This window comes from Solanum stenotomum, chromosome 11, assembly GCF_019186545.1.
Source record: "Solanum stenotomum isolate F172 chromosome 11, ASM1918654v1, whole genome shotgun sequence".
Lineage (NCBI taxonomy): Eukaryota > Viridiplantae > Streptophyta > Magnoliopsida > Solanales > Solanaceae > Solanum > Solanum stenotomum.
This window is the reverse complement of record NC_064292.1, coordinates 52,499,195-52,518,569: the sequence shown is the minus strand read 5'-3', so window position 1 is coordinate 52,518,569 and position 19,375 is coordinate 52,499,195. Positions and strand designations below refer to the sequence as shown.

Sequence of the window (19,375 nt, the reverse complement as noted above, 5' to 3'; positions counted from 1 at the left end):
TTTGACCAAACATACTATAATACAGTTCAAACTTGTGGTCAAGTAATTTAACATTTGAACATAAGCAAAAATGAATCTTAATTGATTGGTTTGTTTAACTTGAAGAGCTCATAGGGGAGGCTATATGGGATTCGAATGACACTTTAAAATAAAGTTACTTTTCTTGGCAAGTGAAGATAGTGACCACATTAACAAAGCACTTAACCAACAAGCCAACAACCGTCCAATAAAAAACCTTTATCTTGTCATTTTCTCCTATTATTAAATAAATAAAGAGAGATTGATCTTACAAACTTAATTAGAACTTTAAACTTGTCATTTCCTAAATTTAATTCATTAATTTTCCTTTTTTAAACTAAGAAATATCTCCTTTTTCATTATATTTTACATTTTCATATATATTAAAAGTTTATATCTTCGTAAGTTATATTTCCATTATCTCTATTAACTCCTCATGATAACCCCCAAAATTTAAATGTATAAACTTATGATAACTTATTGTGTTTCTCAACCCTTTTCCCTATTTGATAACTAATTATGCAGTAAATTATTATGCAACCATGTTTCTATAAAAGCAACAGATGTCAATTTCAAGTCCTGGGTCCCTATTTGGATCTCCTTACCTATTTTTCAATAACAAGACAAGCTAGCATTCCTCTTCTTTGAGAAAAGTTAAAGATAACATTATACCAAGGAAATTGAAATCATGCAAATCAACCAAAATTTCAATATCCAAACACCACAAGGGTTCGACAAAATAAGGTCGAAGGTGGAAATTGAAAAAGTAACACAATATCTAGAATGAACAAAACTTTAAATATTCGACAGGATAAGAAAATGGTGAAGGAACACAAAAGTTCTTCGAATTCCCAAGTATCTTCTAATCAATCTAGGGGAGAGGGGACACATTAACTCTTCCATCTTCAAAGGTCTTGCACGCTCAAACCTACATATCAAAATATACTCGAAACAATGAGATTCATGATCATCAATAAGTAGCAACTATAAAACTAGTCAACTGGAACAGCATAGCTAAAGTGAAAGCACCAAAAGACAAGTATACCTGGAGGAAGTGACTGCTTCAACTTGTCAGCCTTCTCAAAGTCAGACACACACAGTGTGTACAGGTACTTGGAGCAGCGAACCTTGAACTTAACCATATCCTTGTTCTTCTTGATCTTGACAGAACGTGCATCCTTCCTCCTTGCTGTTAGGAGGAAATCCTTGATCTCATGGATTTGCTTTGGCTGAAACCAAAAAAAAAAAAGGTTCAGTTAAGCATTCATCTCTCTCGCAAGGATAAAATTTGCACAAAGCAGTCTTAAGCAAGTTCTCAAACACAACCCTCAACAAATCAAATGGCAATGAACATGAAACAGTTGTCCGCCTAAGGAGTAAGAACTAATGTATGTAGGATAAAGCGAGGAAAAAGAATACAAGGAATCACATTCATCAAGATATGAGCTATAATCAAATTATCAAACTTCATTTCTTTTACCAATACAAGACCTACTAGCAACTAGAAGAAAAGTAGTTTCATCCACATTCCCCCAACTGCTCAACATATACCAAAATTATCTAACAATGCACACATAAGCAGAGAAGTACGGGAGTCAAGACAAGAAAATAACTCTATTCCTGGCATCAAGTAGATGCATAATAGTTACAAAGGTAAAGTAGCAAAACAGTCAGCTCTTACATTGCTAGTTAAGAATCTGGGAGCTGACAAAGTTCAGAAAGAAATCAGGGAACCTAGAGGGGATAATATCCAGTTGCTTCAGTAGCAACTAAAAGAGGGTTAAAATCTTAGATTAAATAACACTTCCATGTATCAATACATGAAGCACCACTAAAAGAATCTAATATATCCACATCATGTATTCAATACATGAAGACTCTTTTTTCATAACAGAAAATTCTTAACTCAGTGGACAATAAATAAGCCCGTCGCCATGCCTTTTCCACTTAGATTTCTGTCAGCAAAAGCAGAGACCTTTCCCACTTAGATACCCCATGCTTTTGCAAAACAAGATCCTAACCAATCCATCAGCACCTAAGCCCTAATCACCAGGTCAGAGTCCAGAGGCTCGAGAATAGCTTTACTATTCACAAAAAAACTCCCAGAAAATAACACTTCAAGCACCACCAAAAGAATCTAATATCTCCCATACATCAGGACTGTTTTTTCACAACAGAAAACTCCTAGAAGTTACCTCACAGTTCAAAACTCAACGAATAACGAGCCTCCTCTCATCCCTCCACCACTTAAGAGACACTGCACTTTTGGCCACAAACCAGTTTCAACCACAAAACTCACTCATCACCACCTAAGGTCTTACCACTTAGACACTATACTTCCAGCCACAAACCTGCATCAACCACTAAACTCACACATCACCACCTAAGCTCTTACCACTAAATCAAACCCTTCAACACTCAAGCTTAGCTTTATTATTCACAAAAAATCTCCCAGAGAAGTACTAATTTCGAAAGCACCTAAACAAAATTAGGTTACATCTGAAAAACTAACACTGGAACAAACCCAAAAAACAGAGAAAAAACAAAACTTAAATCACATAAAACCTAATAATTAACAAATCCCATCCCAAAAGCCTCAAGATTTACCTCAAACAACACAAACTAGTTTTAAAAAAACTACAACAAAACATTTAATCATCAAAAACTCATCTAAGAAACAAAACTTCACAACAAAATGACTAAGCATATAGTAAATTCAACAATGTAAAACACAAAAAGAAGACAAACCCACCATGATTAGGTCTTCAAATTAGGGTTTTGTTGCTGTTCCTGCTGCTGCTGCTGAAGGAGAAGACAAATGGAAAATCAAAGAGGCGGTAACTATATAAACGGGATCGCTAAAAAAAACCTAATTTGTTCACTTTACAATTTTACCCCTAACCCGGTACCGGAACCGGAACCGGAACCGAATCGGCCCAGCCCATTAAGATCCCGGCAGGCCCGGCACAATTATCCACCTTCCTTACAGGCCTTAACTAGCCGTTGGGCAACGGCCCAATAACGGATATATTTTCTTACCATATAACTTTGTAAAACTACACTTTAGTCCCAAAATCCCAACTATAAATACCCAAAAAAAGTTCATTTTTTGTCACTCACTTTCTCTCTCTCAAATCATCTCTCAAGTTGTTTGCCATTCCACGGTTATCTGCTTTTGACTTGATACGACATTTTGGTAAACTCGTTCTATCTCTTACTTTACGTATTGAATTTGTTAATTTTGTTGTGCAATTATGTCTTCGAGTAAAGGTATGTTTAAGGGAGGGCATAAGAATAAAGGTAAGTCATCTATTTCTATTAATCAAAAACTTCCTCGCAAGTCTGAAGATGATTCTTTAGAGGATAGTGAAGATTGTATGCATGATAATAATAATAATAATAATAATAATCGCGAAAGTGTATCGAGTGAGGAGGAAGAATCCAAGGAGGTTTCTAGTATGGAAAAAACTATTGACGATGATTCAAATAATAAAAAATTATTTGGTGATAGAAAGAAATATAAAAAAGAAATTATAAAATCAATAGCTAGTGAAAAACATCTTGATTTTACTTCTCCTAAAGATTTTAATGCATATATCAATAGATTATATTCTAATCGTTTGATTAATGGTATTCCTAGAATAACTTGTTTAAATAATGTTATGAATTTTTATACACAATATCAACGATATTTGCGTTATTATTTTTCGAAACTTGATTGTAGAGTTTCTCTTGCACTTGATATTTGTCGTGATGTTCGTAACTTAGATTATTTAATTGTTACATGTCATTGGATAAATTCCGATTGGATAATGGAAAATCGTATTATTGCTTGTCGTTTTATTGAAGATAAAGATAATAGTCCTTTTATTGTTGCATCTATTAGAGATATTTTGACTTTTTTTGGTCTTAATAATAAAATTATGTGTATTTCTTTTAATAATAATTTTAATGATATTTCATCTTTAGAAATTCAATCTGTACCACCTTTAAATGGAAATTTTCATGTTAAATATATATGTGAAAATTTTAATTTAATTGTACATGATATAATTGATCTTTTTAGTTCTTATATTACCAAAATTAGAGAAGCAATAACATTTATTTTTCAAAATAATTCAAAAACAAGAATTAAAGAATTTAGGAAAAACTGCAATGATTTTAACCTTGAACCAAAAAAAATATCAATAGATATTTCTACAAATTGGAATTCTTTATACATTATGTTAAATGTTGCATATAAATATAGGGAGCCAATTTCTGTTACATATAATAATTATATTGAAAATTCTGCTAATTATTTAATTGATTCAGATTGGGATATTATTAAAGTTATTGTCAAAATTTTATCAAAATTTCATGATGCTATTAAAGAATTTTTTAGTAATTGTGATCCTAATATTTGTAGTATTTTAAGTCATATTACTGTTTTTGCTTATGTACTTTCTAAATATAAGGATAATGAAATTTATAAAGACTTTATTATTCCGATAAAAGAAAAAATAAAAAAATATTTTATTCCTATGCCACCTATTTTTCAAATTTCTGCTGTATTAAATCCTAATTTAAAATTAATTTATGCAAAAGAATTTACAAGAGGATTATATGAATTATTAGGAATTGGTGAGGAAGAAAAACCAGATTTGGAAAATGCTAAATCTAGTTTATTTTCAAATACAGAAGCATTATTTAATTATTATCAGCAATTAATAATAGATAATGAAAAATTAAATATTTCTAAATCTAAAGAAATAGATTTTATAGATAATCTTGTGGAAAATTTACTAGGTAGAAAAAAAATAAGTGAGCTTGATTCTTATGTGAGCCAACATGGTGAATCTACTGATATTAGTATTTTGCAAAGGTTGAAGGATAGATCAAAATTTTCACGTGTTATTGCGAAAATGGCTCGGGATGTGCTAAGTGTTCCAGTTGTTTCAAGTGTGGCGTCAGAATATGTTTTTAATCAAGAAAGAATGCAGATTGGTGATAACAACCACTCATTGTCTAGGGAGACAACGGAAATGCTAGTATGTGTTGAAGATTGGATTAAAACAGAGCGAAAAAAGCAACATGTAGAAAAAACGAAAGACGAAGACGAAGACCTTGAAGATGTCATGATAATGTTGGATGATGATCAAAGTGATGAAAGTGATAATCAAGATTATCCAACTCCAATTAATCCTTCTTATATTGATATTAAGGAGATGATTAATATTTTTAGAAAAAATTGATCATAAATTCATCTATTGTATTTAGAAATTTATATTATTTTTTGTATTACTTCATGAGAGTAGAACCTCCTGTTGAAATTTGCAAGTCTAAGTTCAGAAATGAAAGTGAATTAACTTTCAGTTTTGTATAAAAATTTGAATATTTTAAATACCAAAAATTATCTTGTTGAAATTTGCAAGTTTTTAGTTCAATTCATACACAATTTGTATAAAATTTGAATACCAAAAATTATCCTTAATAAATTATTAAGTTTCAAGTTTGCGTTCAAAGAACAAAATATAAAACAAGACATAATCTTGCAAAATATATCCAGCCCTCTCCTTAACCACTCTCACCCCAAGTTTGCGTTCGAATAACAAAAATCATCCTCTCGATCTTCACAAAGATAAGACAGGAAAAATAAAAAAACTTTCTAAGCTATCGATAAATGCAAATTCAGAATACACGGAGTATAACTCCATTAAAATCCGATGAATAGGTCTTCAACCCTCTTACCACTTTAGGTGGTTGCCAAAAAATAAAATAAAATTCCCTTGCAAGTAACCAAGATATCAACTGAAGCCTCTTCTTAGTTTGAACTAAGAAATTGTACAAGACTGCAACTGCATTATATGAAGTCAAGAAGTCGATGGTTCTACCATTCTAGGAAAGAGTACTGTACTCAAATGTGTCGCGCCTAGTGTTTAAAAGCATTTTCGATGAACAACAGAAGGTCCACTCTCGTCGTAATCAGCTTTGGTTATGTGCTGGTTTTGAGGGAAGACAACTTTGGCAAGTATAGCACCACCAATCCATGCTGAATATGAAGTCAAGTTCTCTGGCATATATTCTGGAGGCTGTAAAGAATATCACAAAATCAAAATTCAATAAGTAGCATGGCATCGTGTTCAATTAGAGAAGCAACGTGGTAGTTCCTGATTCGGGATTAAGCAAAGGCTAAGGAAAATTTGCACTACCTTCTCTCGTGTTCCTAAGCTCGGATGCTCTTCTTAGCACAGACTCTCTATGTATCATAGGTTACAAGTTCGAGCCTTGTGCTAAGCTAACTAAGTCTAGTATTTAAATGGAGAAGGGTAGAGGAGTGGTTGGCCTAAAGGGTTGGCTCCAGACAGATTTCTCGGTTATTAAAAACAAAATCAATCCATTTTCCTCTAAGTTGGAAGTTCTCACAATGACTTGGGCTGACAATCCTAAGTCGCTTTTACAATGGTAGGGTATTGTGACAAGGGGCACAAATATGGCAAAGAGGCAAAAAGAACCTAAGCTGTCATTTACAAGAAAGATACCTTTACAAGCGAAGGACGAACTGCTGATGAGCAAAGGGTAGCTTCTCTCTGAAACCGTTCCTCAAAACCTGCAACCACGAGCAACACAAAGTTTAATCTATCCTGGTCTACTTACAAGGACTCTAACAACTGTAATATTGACTGTTTCAACTACAAAAATTTCTTTACACTACAAATTAAAAGACACCTAACATTTCTTTCTCTCTAGACAGTCCACCATATACAAGCTTAATCATCTGTAATGTGTTCGTCTACAAGTTTGATTCACATGGTATGTTAGCCCGCAAGACCCAAGGAACACCAGAGTCTAGACTTTACAAATGGCCAGTGCTTTCAGAAGGAACGAGGCAATTTGAGCATGACCACTGACTGATTGAGGGTCTCTCAATCCATTCCCCTCTTTACCTTACACTCATTGGTGATATATGTTAGCTTAAGTAGTGATGGGGAGGAGGAACAAATTTTACTTCTCTTCAATGTGATGCTCCAAACTGATCTACCTCAAGTTACAATTATTGTTGTTGTGTTCTTGTTGTTATTGATAAAAGTATACTACACCGATATAGCTATGTTATTTCTTATTATTTTTATTTTTTTTTAAATCAGTAACTTTGTATCATTTCAAGGATCAAAACAGTACTTGGGTAGTACTGAAACCATATTTACAATAGAGCTCTAGTGTCTTTCCTTTATAGCTATAGAGAATCTAGAACATCTATGATAGACACAGTATCATTAGAATAAATTTGATTACACAAAAAACATAGCAGTAAGATGAAGTTCAACTTGATCTTCTGCACATCATTCTCTAAGCTCTCAAAACATCTGGAATTCCTCTCCTTCCAGATTGTCCACCAGATACAAGCTGGGACAATTCTCCATCTACTCCTATCCTTTGCATGTGAACATATTCCCTCCCAGCTGCTAAGAGCCTCTGTTATCTTGCCTGGCATTATCCATGCTATACCCTTAAGGTTTATGATGATTCTCCACAAATGAGCTGTGAATGGACAATGCAGAAATAGATGGTTGACTGTCTCAGCTGTTTCTTTACACAGGAAGCATCTTGAGCACAGTGTCATACCTCTGCTCATCAAGTTGTCCACTGTTAAAGTGGCCTCCTTTGCTAGTAACCATACAAAAATTGATACCTTGTGGGGAACTTTTATCCTCCAAATCTGCTTCCATGGCCAGTTTGCTATCTGTTGGTTGGATTGGTTCATAATTTTATATGCAGCATTGACCTTTAAAATGCCTTTGGAGTTGCCCTGCCACCATAAATGATCTTCACCAGCTTGAACCCCAGGAAATTGATCAAGTTTGCTGAGGAAATCAGCCACTCTTTGAACCTCCCAATCATTGCAATGTCTTCTAAAATTCAAGCTCCACCCGTCAGATGTCCACATTTCAGCTATAGTATACTGTTGGTGAAGTACTAGGTTGAAGATATCTGGAAAGACCAGTTCCATGATACCAACCTCATGCCAATTATCCTTCCAAAATCTGGTTTTGTTTCCGTTTGCCACTTTGATTCTTGATTGAGTTTTCAACTCACTCCAGAGGGATCTGATAGACCTCCATAGGCTGACCCCATATGGAGTATTGACTTCCTTGGTCATCCAGCTATCCTCTTGTTCATATTTGGCTTTAATCACTCTTCCCCATAATAAGTGGTTTTCTTTGGTGAACTTCCACAACCACTTCATCATTAGAGCTGTACTTTGGATTTTCAGGTTCTTGATACCCAAACCACCCCATTTTTTGTCACAAATGACTGAGCTCCACTTGACCAAATGGTAGCCTTTCTTCTCTTTGTCACCATGCCACAAGAAGTTCCTCCTAATTCTATCCAATCTCTTGATGACCCCTGCTGGAATGGGAAACAAGGACATCATGTATGTTGGAAGAGCATCAAGTACTGAGTTGATCAAAGTCAGTCTACCTCCTCTTGACAAGTATTGGGTCTTCCATCTTGCTAATTTCTTTTCACATTTCTCAATAACAGTATCCCAAATCTGAATGGACTTTGAATTGGCCCCCAAAGGCATTCCCAGATAAAGGGTTGGCAAAGACCCTACCTCTCCTCCTAGAATAGATGCCAACAGAATCATGTGGGGCACATCATTAATGGGATAAAGAAAGCTCTTACCCCAATTTATGTGAAGGCCTGAGATGCCTTCGAAGAGCACTAGGATTATTCTGAGATGTCTCAATTGGTTTCTATCAGCATCACAAAATATGAGGGTATCATCAGCGTATTGCAAATGAGTCACCTCTAGGCTATCACTCCCAGCCCTAGCTACCTCAAAACCCTTTATCCATCCATACAAATTAGCTGTTTTGAACATACTATTCAGTCCTTCCATGGCAATGATAAACAAGAAAGGAGACAGAGGATCTCCTTGCCTGAGACCCCTTTGAGCCTTAAAGAAGCCAGCAGGTGATCCGTTAATCAACACAGAATAACTAACAGTGGATATACAAAATTTAATCCAATGTATCCATTTCTTCCCAAAGCCCAACTTCTTCAGCATGCGTAGCAAGTACTCCCAGTTTACATGATCATATGCTTTTTCAATATCTAGTTTGCATAGGATACCAGGCTTCTTTTGCTGCACTCTTGAGTCTATTGCTTCATTTGCCACTAAAACTGCATCCATGATTTGTCTGCCTTTGATGAAAGCCATTTGCTGAACATCCACCAGATTGGAGATCACACCTTTCAGTCTCTCTGTCAATACTTTGGAGAATAATTTGTAGATGCTTCCTATCAAGCTAATAGGCCTATAATCTCTTAATTCTTTAGCACCTTTCTTCTTAGGGATAAGAGTTATGAATGTTGCATTGAAGCTTCTTTCAAAAACTTCTTGCTCATGGAAGTTATGAAAGGCATTCATAATGTCCTGTTTCACAATCTCCCAGCACTTAATGAAGAAACCCATGGAGAAACCATCTGGACCAGGAGCTTTATCTCCTGCGCACAGTTTCAGACACCTTAAGACTTCCTCCTCAGTGAAGTTTTCCTGCAATCTCACCTTGTTTTCCACTGAAAGAGTTGCACAATTATTGAGCATGTTGATGGGTCTCCAGTGAGTGGTCTCTGTATACAACTTTTGATAGAAGTCGATAATGGCACTTTCTATTCTTGTAGACTCCTCGGTTAATTCACCTTGCACCATTAGCTGGTCTATGTAGTTGAACCTTTTATGAGCATTTTCCACTTTATGAAAGAACTTGGTGTTCCTATCGCCTTCCTTTAACCAGAAGGCCCTTGACTTCTGCCTCTACGCAACTTCTTCATTTTTAATCAGACCCTCCAATTCTAAGGTTAAATCTGCTTTCTTGGCTGATTCTTGTTCTGTCAAAGGTCTATATTCCAGTATCATATCCATTTTAGCCAATTGTTCTAAAGTTTGTTTTCTTTGGATCACTAGGCAGGGGCGTATCTAGAGGGGGTGATGTGGGTTCACGTGAACCCATGCTCCCCTCTCTAGATCATATATAGTAGTGTTATATTTTTTATAAAATATTTAAATTTAGATGTGTGAACCCACGTTCAAAGTATCATATAATAATACGATGATGATTGGGTGCACCCCTCTAAGTGAGGATAGAAATTTAAATCTTATATCTATCTTGGTTTTTACTAACACCTCTCTAAGAGGTTATTGGTTACACTTTTGGCGTTTCAACTAATTATTCTTTTGTTTTTTTCCTTTAATCTTTCAGAATTTTCAATGTATTTTCAAGTGTGTTACATTGAAAATTCCTAAAAAAATTAGCACTGTAAATTTTTTATATAATTAAATCAAATGTGTATATTAAAATTTAAAACTAGTAGCATTATATGTTTTGGACCTATAATTTTTAAAATTTAATGGTTCAAATTAAAAACCTAAAAGTAAAACCGCTCAAATTTATATTTAAGATACATTTTTTTTGTAATTGTGCACCCATCTTGCGGAAATCCTGGATATGCCTCTGTCACTAGGTTGCCAGCCTCACTCCTGCTCCAGTCCTTCAGTTTATGTTTGAGTGCCTTCAATTTACATGATAGCACAAAGTCAGGCCTGCCTTTAAAACTGAAGGAATTCCACCACTCTTTGATCCTATCATTGAAGCCTGCAGTCCCAAGCCACCAGTTTTCAAATTTAAAATAATTCTTCCTTTTTATCCAGGAACCACCCTGTAAAGCCAAAGGAATGTGATCAGAGGCCAACCTTTGCAAAGGGGACTGCTTTATGTTGCTGAAACAGTCATCCCACTCTTCTGAGAGTAAGAATCTGTCGATCCTGGAAGCTGTGTCGTGATTGTCCCCCTTGAACCAAGTATAATTGCCATCTTGCAGCTGAAGGTCAATTAAGTTCATATCTTCAATGAAATCTGAGAACTCTATCATCCCTCTTGATCTCCTGTTGCAATTTCTCTTCTCCGAGACATATCTTGTAGTGTTGAAATCACCACAAATAGCCCAAGGACCTTCCATTAAACCCCTGACATCTGCAATTTCTTCCCATACCTTTCTTCTTTCAATATAACAGTTTGGAGCATAGACTCCAGTTAAATGGCAAGAGAAGCTCTGAAATTGTGCCTCAAATTTACATGTTAATGTATAGGCCCCAATTTCCAAAACTTCCCCCTTCCAGGCTCTGCAATCCCACACCATCATGATACCTCCTCTAGTGCCACTTGCTTCAAGGTAGGCAAATTTGATCCATCTTCCCCCCCATATTTGTTTAACTAAGTTTGTAATTTCCCCCTCCAGTTTAGTCTCCTGGAAGCATACTATGTCTGCTTTCCAGTCAACTACCAATGTCTGCACCAATCTTATTTTTTCCCTATCGTTCAGCCCCCTGACATTCCACGAGACTAGTTTGAATTGCATGGGTCACTATTTAGCAACTTTCTCCCCTTGTTTCTGCATCCACTATCTTTGAATTTAACATCAAAGGTGACAAGACTTTTAAGTTCTTGCACCCCTTTGCATCTACTCCTTTTACTAATGCCAACAGATTCCATCCTTCTTGCTTGTCTACAACTATCAACCTGTAGAAGTAATTCTAAGGCCTCCTCTTCATGTCCTTGGAAGTTGATCCCCAGTAATTTGCTCAATTTGATCATGTTTTGTTGGACCCATGCTGATGTCTCCCTCTCTTCTTCGATGATAGCTTGTTCTTGATGAATGTGAAGAGGTACCACCTCTTCAATCTCCAGAATTTCAGCCGGAATCATTGACTTTTGGCCAGAATCAACGATCCTGCTTTCAATTTCCAGTGTTCCGTTAGAGTTTTCCTCCCTTGCTTTCTCCATCACGGAGATTCCTTGCGGGGTCCCCCCTTGCACTGCTTCTACTAAATTCGATATCGCCTTGTCCCAGGCATTTGTCGAATTTGTGAGTTGAAGTTGTGCATGCGTCTGTTCTAAATCAACAGTGTTCACCAGCACTTCGAAGAATTGATCGAAGCCTACATGTGTGTTCTGATTTCCTTGCAAGTCATTAAAAATGACATGGCCTGCAAGATCAGGCCCAATTTGTCCACTGTAGACTTTCCCCTTTTTGGGCTCCAACTGTTGGCCCAACATAAGGCCTTGGCCCACATTAATTTCATCACTTAAAAAAGGCATGTGCTCCTCATGTGCATGTACTCTAATCTGTCCACCAGCTGCCAAGCACTTTTCTCCCATGTGGGTTATGTCCACAGAATCCCTAGAAAAAGGGGATACTTGTACTTTTTTGCAGAAGCTTTTCTCTTTTATCTGCTGGGTCATCACATTAACCGGAAATAAACCTGCATCTTCTTCTCCAGCCACTTCCTCCTCTAATTCCGGTGATATTTCGAATCTCGCCTTGCTTTCCGGCCAAATCGGGATATAGTAAGTGATTCCTCCTTGAGTTATGACTACCTCTCTTGGTAAGGATCTCCCGTCATTCTCCACCAGAATGCGTGCCCATTTCAGATGGTTCTTGAGTTCTGATTCTTCCTCAGTGGCTACCCATCCCCCACAAAATTCCCCTATCTCTCTGAAAGTTTTCTGTGACCACAGATGAAGAGGGACTCCGACTGCTTTTATCCAGGTTTTAGTCACTTTGCTGGAATTTGGGATGCAGCCAACCGTTCGACTCCACCATTTGAGTTGTACTTTCTGATTGTTCCATAACCACTGTCCTTGAAGGAAACCAGCTCTTTCTAATTTGTTAATAACCGTGGTGTCTAGACAACCTTGCACACTCCTTGACTGATACAACTAGCAGTCTTTCACAGACCAAAAACACAAGTGTCGATGCAAACCTATCCCACCAAGGCTGAAGCACATAGGTTCTCACTTAGTGTTGGAGCAGAGATTCAAACCGGGACATTTCCAAGTTATTACTCGTGTGTCTCGACCTCTAAGCTATCCATTTTGGGACTTACCAATGCTAGCTCATAAACAAGTCGATCAGCTCTTCCCGCTAGTCATTTGGGTCATTTTAATGTGCAAGCTATAAATCTAAACCAGTATGGTAAGAAAAGATAGTAAAATCACAAGGGGATTTGTGTCCTGGAACTTGAAAGAAATATTACCAGTCAAAGGGGAGAAATAACCCCTCTGATCAACGGCACACTCATTAGCATTTCAATATTTTGTTTTATCATCACGATGTTGGCATTGATTAAGATTATTACAGGAATAGACAAACTTCCTAGTTAGGAGAAGAGGAAGGGAGATATTGACACTGCCTTAATGTTTCACTCGGTGTTTGTCAAACAGTTGCTGTAGCCATCAAGCATATAAAGCACAAGCCAATCAATGAAGGATTCTTGTTGATGAGTGCTACTTATGGACCAATAGCTAAATATCGGCTCACCAGACCTCTTCTAGTCTCCCAAGGAATATTGGAAATACATTCACGTCCAATGGATTGGATTTGGGCCAGTAGATTTTCTATAGTGAAATTCACTGACAAGATTGTCATAGCGAGCTGCTTAGGCAATTGATGGGAAAATACTTAATATCATCCCCCACCCCACCTAAACCAAACCAAGCATAGAAAGAAATGCTGTCGGGATAATCTACATAAAAGAAGGCTAGGGCATCGGAGAATTTGAGGATGACTATCCACCTACACTATGATTGGCAAAGGGTTTAAAGAGGAAAAGAAAAGCAACCCAATCTCAAATGTATCAGTAGATAAATATTGAAAGCTTGCCAAACAAACTACCAATAACGGAACATTAAAAAGAAATAGCACACTTCCCACTGGGAAGTTCCCAGTTGCATTAATTTGAACGAGAAAAGGACTGTCTGTAATAAAAGCATTTCAAATACATACAATAAAATTGAACTATTTGAGATAAAACCAACCAAAGTGCAAACAAGAAGAAAAGTTTTAGTAACAAACAGACATGAAGAAATACAGGAAAATATGAGCATTTGTCAATCATATTCTACAAAACAAAGAGATGAACAAAACTGACCGGTTAAAGTAGCAGTGCCACCACAAAGTACTGTGTTCTCTAGCAGCTGGCGATGATTTTCAGACGACACAGACGAAATACTATGAACAAGCTGCTCAACTATTCCATGAGTATCATTACCCAATATAGATGGTTGAAACAATGCCTCTCCAACAGTGTATCTTTCTTTTCCAATTGTGATCACCTAAATCACAAAAAATGAAATGAGATTCATTCAGACATAAACAGTTCTATATGCTAGATAAGGATGACATTACGACAATAAACGAAAGCCTGCAAGAACTTTTTTTTATCAAAACCACTAAACTGGAATACACAATGATCTTAAAATACAACTCCCCTTACTGCTATTAATGTAAGATGTTTAGTGGAATGCAAAAAGCTCAGCCTTTAGTTTCTATCTTATGATATCTATGTAGTTCTCTAATATTTAAGGATCATCATTCACATTGATGGTAAGACCCCATTTTCTCAATCTTTTCTAACTTTCCTGTATAGGCTTCCCTTGTTCCTGAAAATGAGTATTGCACATGGCAGCACTCTTTGGAACCCTAACTGGATAACTTCTGCTATTCCATAGAAAAAAGCAGAGAAAACATCTAAGATCAATCCTTATAATTTTGAAAATCAAATCAGTCTCCAACCTCATAATGGGGCAGCGAAAGACATTAATCCTAGAAATGTTAAAATCAGATCAGTCTTCAACCTCATAATGGGTCACCAGAAGAATTCACAAATGGAGGTTTTAAGCCTCTTTGCTGGAACAAGACAATCAGAAACGAGAGTTCAAAGGCAGTAATTCACTGGCTTGTTCTACACCACAATGTCCTTTAGAGAAATCAAATGAAGGATTTCTTTCAGCGGTTTGAAAACAAAAGCTTATGTTTACCTTAAGAAACTAGAATAAGTTCTAGAAATTAAAGATGTATTAAAATACAACCAACTGGTTTTCTATCAAGTTCATATAATGGTGCCTTATAAGCTGAAATGTAGTGCACAAAAACCTGGCCATCAGGCAGAGTATGTTTCTCTTCCAGGCATGAGTGTTGAAGCTTCTCATAGGCAATATCATCATCAGCACAGCATGCATACTGTTCTTTCAATTTTTCAACATCAGAAATATTGAGTTTCACTGTGGGATTTGATTTACTAAGCTCATCTGCTAGTAGCTTTGTCAAATCCAAACCCCCAACTTCCAGCCTTCTTGATGCTATGTGCTGAACAGCACCTTCAATGACAGGTGCAATATCTAAAAGGTCATAAAAAAGACATTCGGAAGAACTCTGAGAAATCAACACAGATGGAGAAAAAACAAGCAAAAGTAAAGCAACATTTCCAAAATAGAATACAAACAGTTTAACTTTTAGAAGAAAAGAAGCACACGAAAAAACCTTGAATGTTCATTATAGCAAAATAAGCAAAAGTTATATTTCTTATAGCAACCAGAGCGAAAGTAATTCTCACAGTTCCTTGATCTAAGGCAAGCGAAGAAAACATCATTGTTCTGCCCATACCAACTGAATAGAGGCTACGATATTCTTTTCTTTCTGCCCATTTATTTGTAAAGCGTAAGCATCAAAAGGGTACCAACCCTGAGTAGTGATGAATGATAAAGATATTTTTCCTATGGCTCAAATTTTCTCAAAAGCAAAATTATGTTACTATGAGCTTTTAAATTACAATACTTCTAAACTCAAATGATGAAGTCTCTAATTATACAGAAGAATATGTAGAGCATTTATATGCAAGAGTGATATTACAACTTTGCAAGCTAATATTCTCCTTGTAGAAGCCGAAATCCAACTTATTAAGATGCAAGAAGATGAATAGAAAGTATTCAAGGTCATGAGAATTATCATGTTTTCTATACAGATGTGCTGTCTACCAGCACAGGGCACCGTTTGTACATTTTTTTTCATAAATCAGCATTAACTGTAATAGGTACTGCTTAAAAAAGCTCAACTATAAATAGACAAAGAAAACACAGAACATTGAGGGGCATATCAACCCTAGTAACCACACACTGGATTATTACCCTGGTCCATATCTCAAAACTAATAAAACCAACAGTACTACTAGGTTTTTTCCAACCAATACTGCAATGATAACCACATTCTCAAGCCTTCATGTCTCTGCTCACTTATACTTTGCAACTCAAAGGAAACAGAAACAAAAGTATGTTTACTACCTAATGACTAGTGACTAGCTAAATCTGATAACGGAAGACTAAGTGACAGAAAAAGCAAAGAATCTTCAAATACATGGATGTTGAAGGATGATAGGTTTTAAGGTAATGCAGATACCAATTTTCCCATGACCAACATCAACAGTACAGCCAGATATGCGTCCAACTGCATAAAGCGACAATACTGCCTGCTCAGAGGCATAGAAGCCCGAGATGTTGAATGTTTCAAACATCAACTGCACCAATTGTTCCCTAACAGCCTGTTGACACAAAGGCAGCAATATATCTATTAAATTACATTTCCAAACCAATACACGAAAAGACACTAACTTGATGTTGCAGTTAAAAAACAATAAGCCAAATCTAGCATCCAGCACCAATGACTTACTATTTTCCCTATATTTCAAGACTTCTCTTTAATCTCATAAGACCAAGCCAATTACTAATCCCTTAGGATCCTGTTTAAACTTCATAACTAGATATGCCGAATTACAGAAAGCAATGCCACCAAGGACATATTCACTTAGTTGCTATTCCTTTTTTAATATCGATGGTTTCTGGACCAGCTTGTGTGCATCTAGACTAAGCACATGTTGCCAAGGTTATACTAATCATGCCAACCAATCTGGAGTAAATGGGATTACTCCAAAGGTTGTAACTAGGATTTGAAACTGAGATTTCCAGGCTCTCTCAGTTACTATTCCTTAGCAAAGGAGTATAGCTTTTCAAGCTGACATTACAGCTCATCCAATATGCAATTCTTTAAATCATTTTTTTGTCATGTGCATTACTAACTACAGTAGTTTGCATACTCAAATTCACTAATTTATACGGAAATTTGGTACTAGCCCCCCAAAAAAAAATGCATTACAGAAATTCTGAAAAAGTTTTTAAAGAGAATCAACAACTCACCTTGGGAGTGCAGAGTGGGTCAGTGAACAAAATTTGACCTTCATTTCCAATTTCCCAACCAAGACCAGAATAAAGAACATGATGCAACAGGTCTTCCATTGCATCCCAATCTTTAACGAAACCTCTCTCAATGGGATCCACAGCAACTTCCTCCTCCTCAAACAAGGAACCTTCATCATCTTCAGGAATGCGTTTCATTTGGGTTGGTATTACCTAAACCATACATTCCCAAATTTACAAAAAGCATTAACCATTACCATCTTAAATACCCAAAAAATACACAAAGTTTCAATCTTGAAGCTCTTTCCTCATAGGGTTTTCTTGTTTTTCATTCCCAGAGTTACAAAAATCATTAACTATATCATTATCATCTTAAAACCAAAAAAAAAAACATCACATAAAATTGGGGTAAAATAACAAGTAAATAGCAGAAAGTTTCAATCTTGAAGCTCTTTCCTTATGGGTTTTTCTTGTACTTCATTCCCAAAGTTACAAAAAGCCTTAACTACATCATTACCATCTTAAAACCCAAAAAAATATCACACAAATTGGAAAAACAAGTAAATACCAGAAAGTTCCAATCTTGAAGCTCTTTTCTTATGGGTTTTTTTGTACTTCATTCCCAAAGTTGCAAAAAGCATCAACTATATCATTACCATCTTAAAAACCCAAAAAATACCCTTTGGGGTGGCCTAGTGGTTTGGGCTTGGGACTTCCATGTTAGAGGTCTCAAGTTCAAAACCCCTTGCAGTGAAAGCAAGGGGTTTGCATTCTGGGTCGAGCTCGTCGCACTGGGCTTGCCTAGTGCGGGTTACCTCTCCTATGTGGTTTGCGAGCTATTGCATAGGAGCGGGGGTATTACCCTGTGCGCACCCAAAGGGTAGCGGCTAGAGGTTTCCCTTGTCATCAAAAAAAAAAAAAAACCCAAAAAATCCACACATTGGAGCAATTAACAAGTAAATAGCAGAAAGTTTCAAACTTGAAGCTCTTTCTTTATGGTGTTTTCTTGTACTTCATTCCCAAAGTTACAAAAAGCATTAACTACATCATTACCATCTTAAAAACCCAAAAAAATGCACACAAAATTGGAGCAATTAACAAGTAAATAGCAGAAAGTTTCAATCTTGAAGCTCTTTCCTTATGGTTTATCCTTTTACTTCATTCCCAAAGTTACAGAAAGCATTAACTACATCATTACCATCTTAAAAACCCAAAAAAAATCCACACAAAATTGGAGCAATTAACAAGTAAATAGCAGAAAGTTCCAATTTTGAAGCTAAATTCATATGGGGTTTTTCTGTACTTCATTCCCAAAGTTACATAAAACTTTAACTACATCATTACCATCATAACACCCCACCCACCCCCACCCCCACAAAAAAAAAACACAAATTTTGAGGCAAAATTAACAAGTAAATAGCAAAAAGTTCCAATCTTTCAGCTCTTTTCTTATGGGGTTTTCTTATACTATGTCTATAAACAACCAAAATCAAGAAAAGAGTTACAAATACAGTATAACCATAACAAAGCTCCAAACTTTCACGCAAATTGAGGTAAAATAGCTAGAAAACTCCAAATTTGAACCATTTTTTGGATGGGGTTCCTATTCTACAGTTACGAAAAGTAAAAAAAAATAAAAAATACCATAGCAGGAGTTTGATCTGGAATAGCGAAACCAGCTTTGAGCAATTTAGAACCAGCATCCACTACTACTGCCTCCATTGTTGAAGGCTCTGAAAAATTGTTCTCTCTCTTTCTCTTTGAGTAAATCAAATTTCAAGAACTGATGAAAGTAAATTGAATTTGCTGCTATTCCCACCTCTTTTATTTTCTTCCCCTTTTCATCTTTCTTCACTCTTCATTTTTATATTATTTTTTCCATATTTTGGTAAGTGATTTTTTATTTTATTTTTTTGTGTGTGTGTGTGTTTTGATATGATAAGAAAATATTTTTTTGAAAAATTCATTTTTTATAATAAAAAAAAAAGAGAGAAGGAAAATGACTTGAAATACACTCAAATATGATTTTTTATTAATTGTTATACACTTTTTAATAGGTCTAAATGATTCAATAAAGTTGTTTTTGTTTACAAATATGGCTTTGTATTATCATGATTTGAGTTTTTTTTTTATTTCTAGTCTAGTGTTGAATATGTGCAGTGAAATTTATCTGAATTCATGCGCGTAAAAATGTATTTATATTTACCTTATACGTGTCATATAACTTGTTTGGTAAAGTTTTAGGAGGCCAAAAATGCTTTTTTTTTTTTTTTTTAAAAGTG

At 35.8% G+C, this 19,375-nt stretch overlaps 2 protein-coding genes across 2 annotated transcripts; both read right to left on the bottom strand.

Moving 5' to 3' along the window:
- Window positions 1-704: 704 nt before the first annotated feature.
- Window positions 705-2,868, bottom strand: LOC125844303 (60S ribosomal protein L38-like). The gene is made up of 3 exons (XM_049523591.1): window positions 2,771-2,868; window positions 1,064-1,247; window positions 705-946 (listed from the first exon to the last, which is right to left on the bottom strand). The coding sequence occupies exons 1-3, from the start codon at window positions 2,771-2,773 to the stop codon at window positions 924-926; spliced, it is 210 nt and encodes a 69-aa protein (XP_049379548.1). The 5' UTR covers window positions 2,774-2,868; the 3' UTR covers window positions 705-923.
- Window positions 2,869-5,675: 2,807 nt separating this feature from the next.
- Window positions 5,676-18,961, bottom strand: LOC125845147 (actin-related protein 7). Its single transcript, XM_049524581.1, has 7 exons — window positions 18,738-18,961; window positions 17,094-17,306; window positions 16,300-16,441; window positions 15,001-15,245; window positions 13,997-14,180; window positions 6,540-6,607; window positions 5,676-6,089 (listed from the first exon to the last, which is right to left on the bottom strand). The coding sequence occupies exons 1-7, from the start codon at window positions 18,813-18,815 to the stop codon at window positions 5,937-5,939; spliced, it is 1,083 nt and encodes a 360-aa protein (XP_049380538.1). The 5' UTR covers window positions 18,816-18,961; the 3' UTR covers window positions 5,676-5,936.
- Window positions 18,962-19,375: the final 414 nt, after the last annotated feature.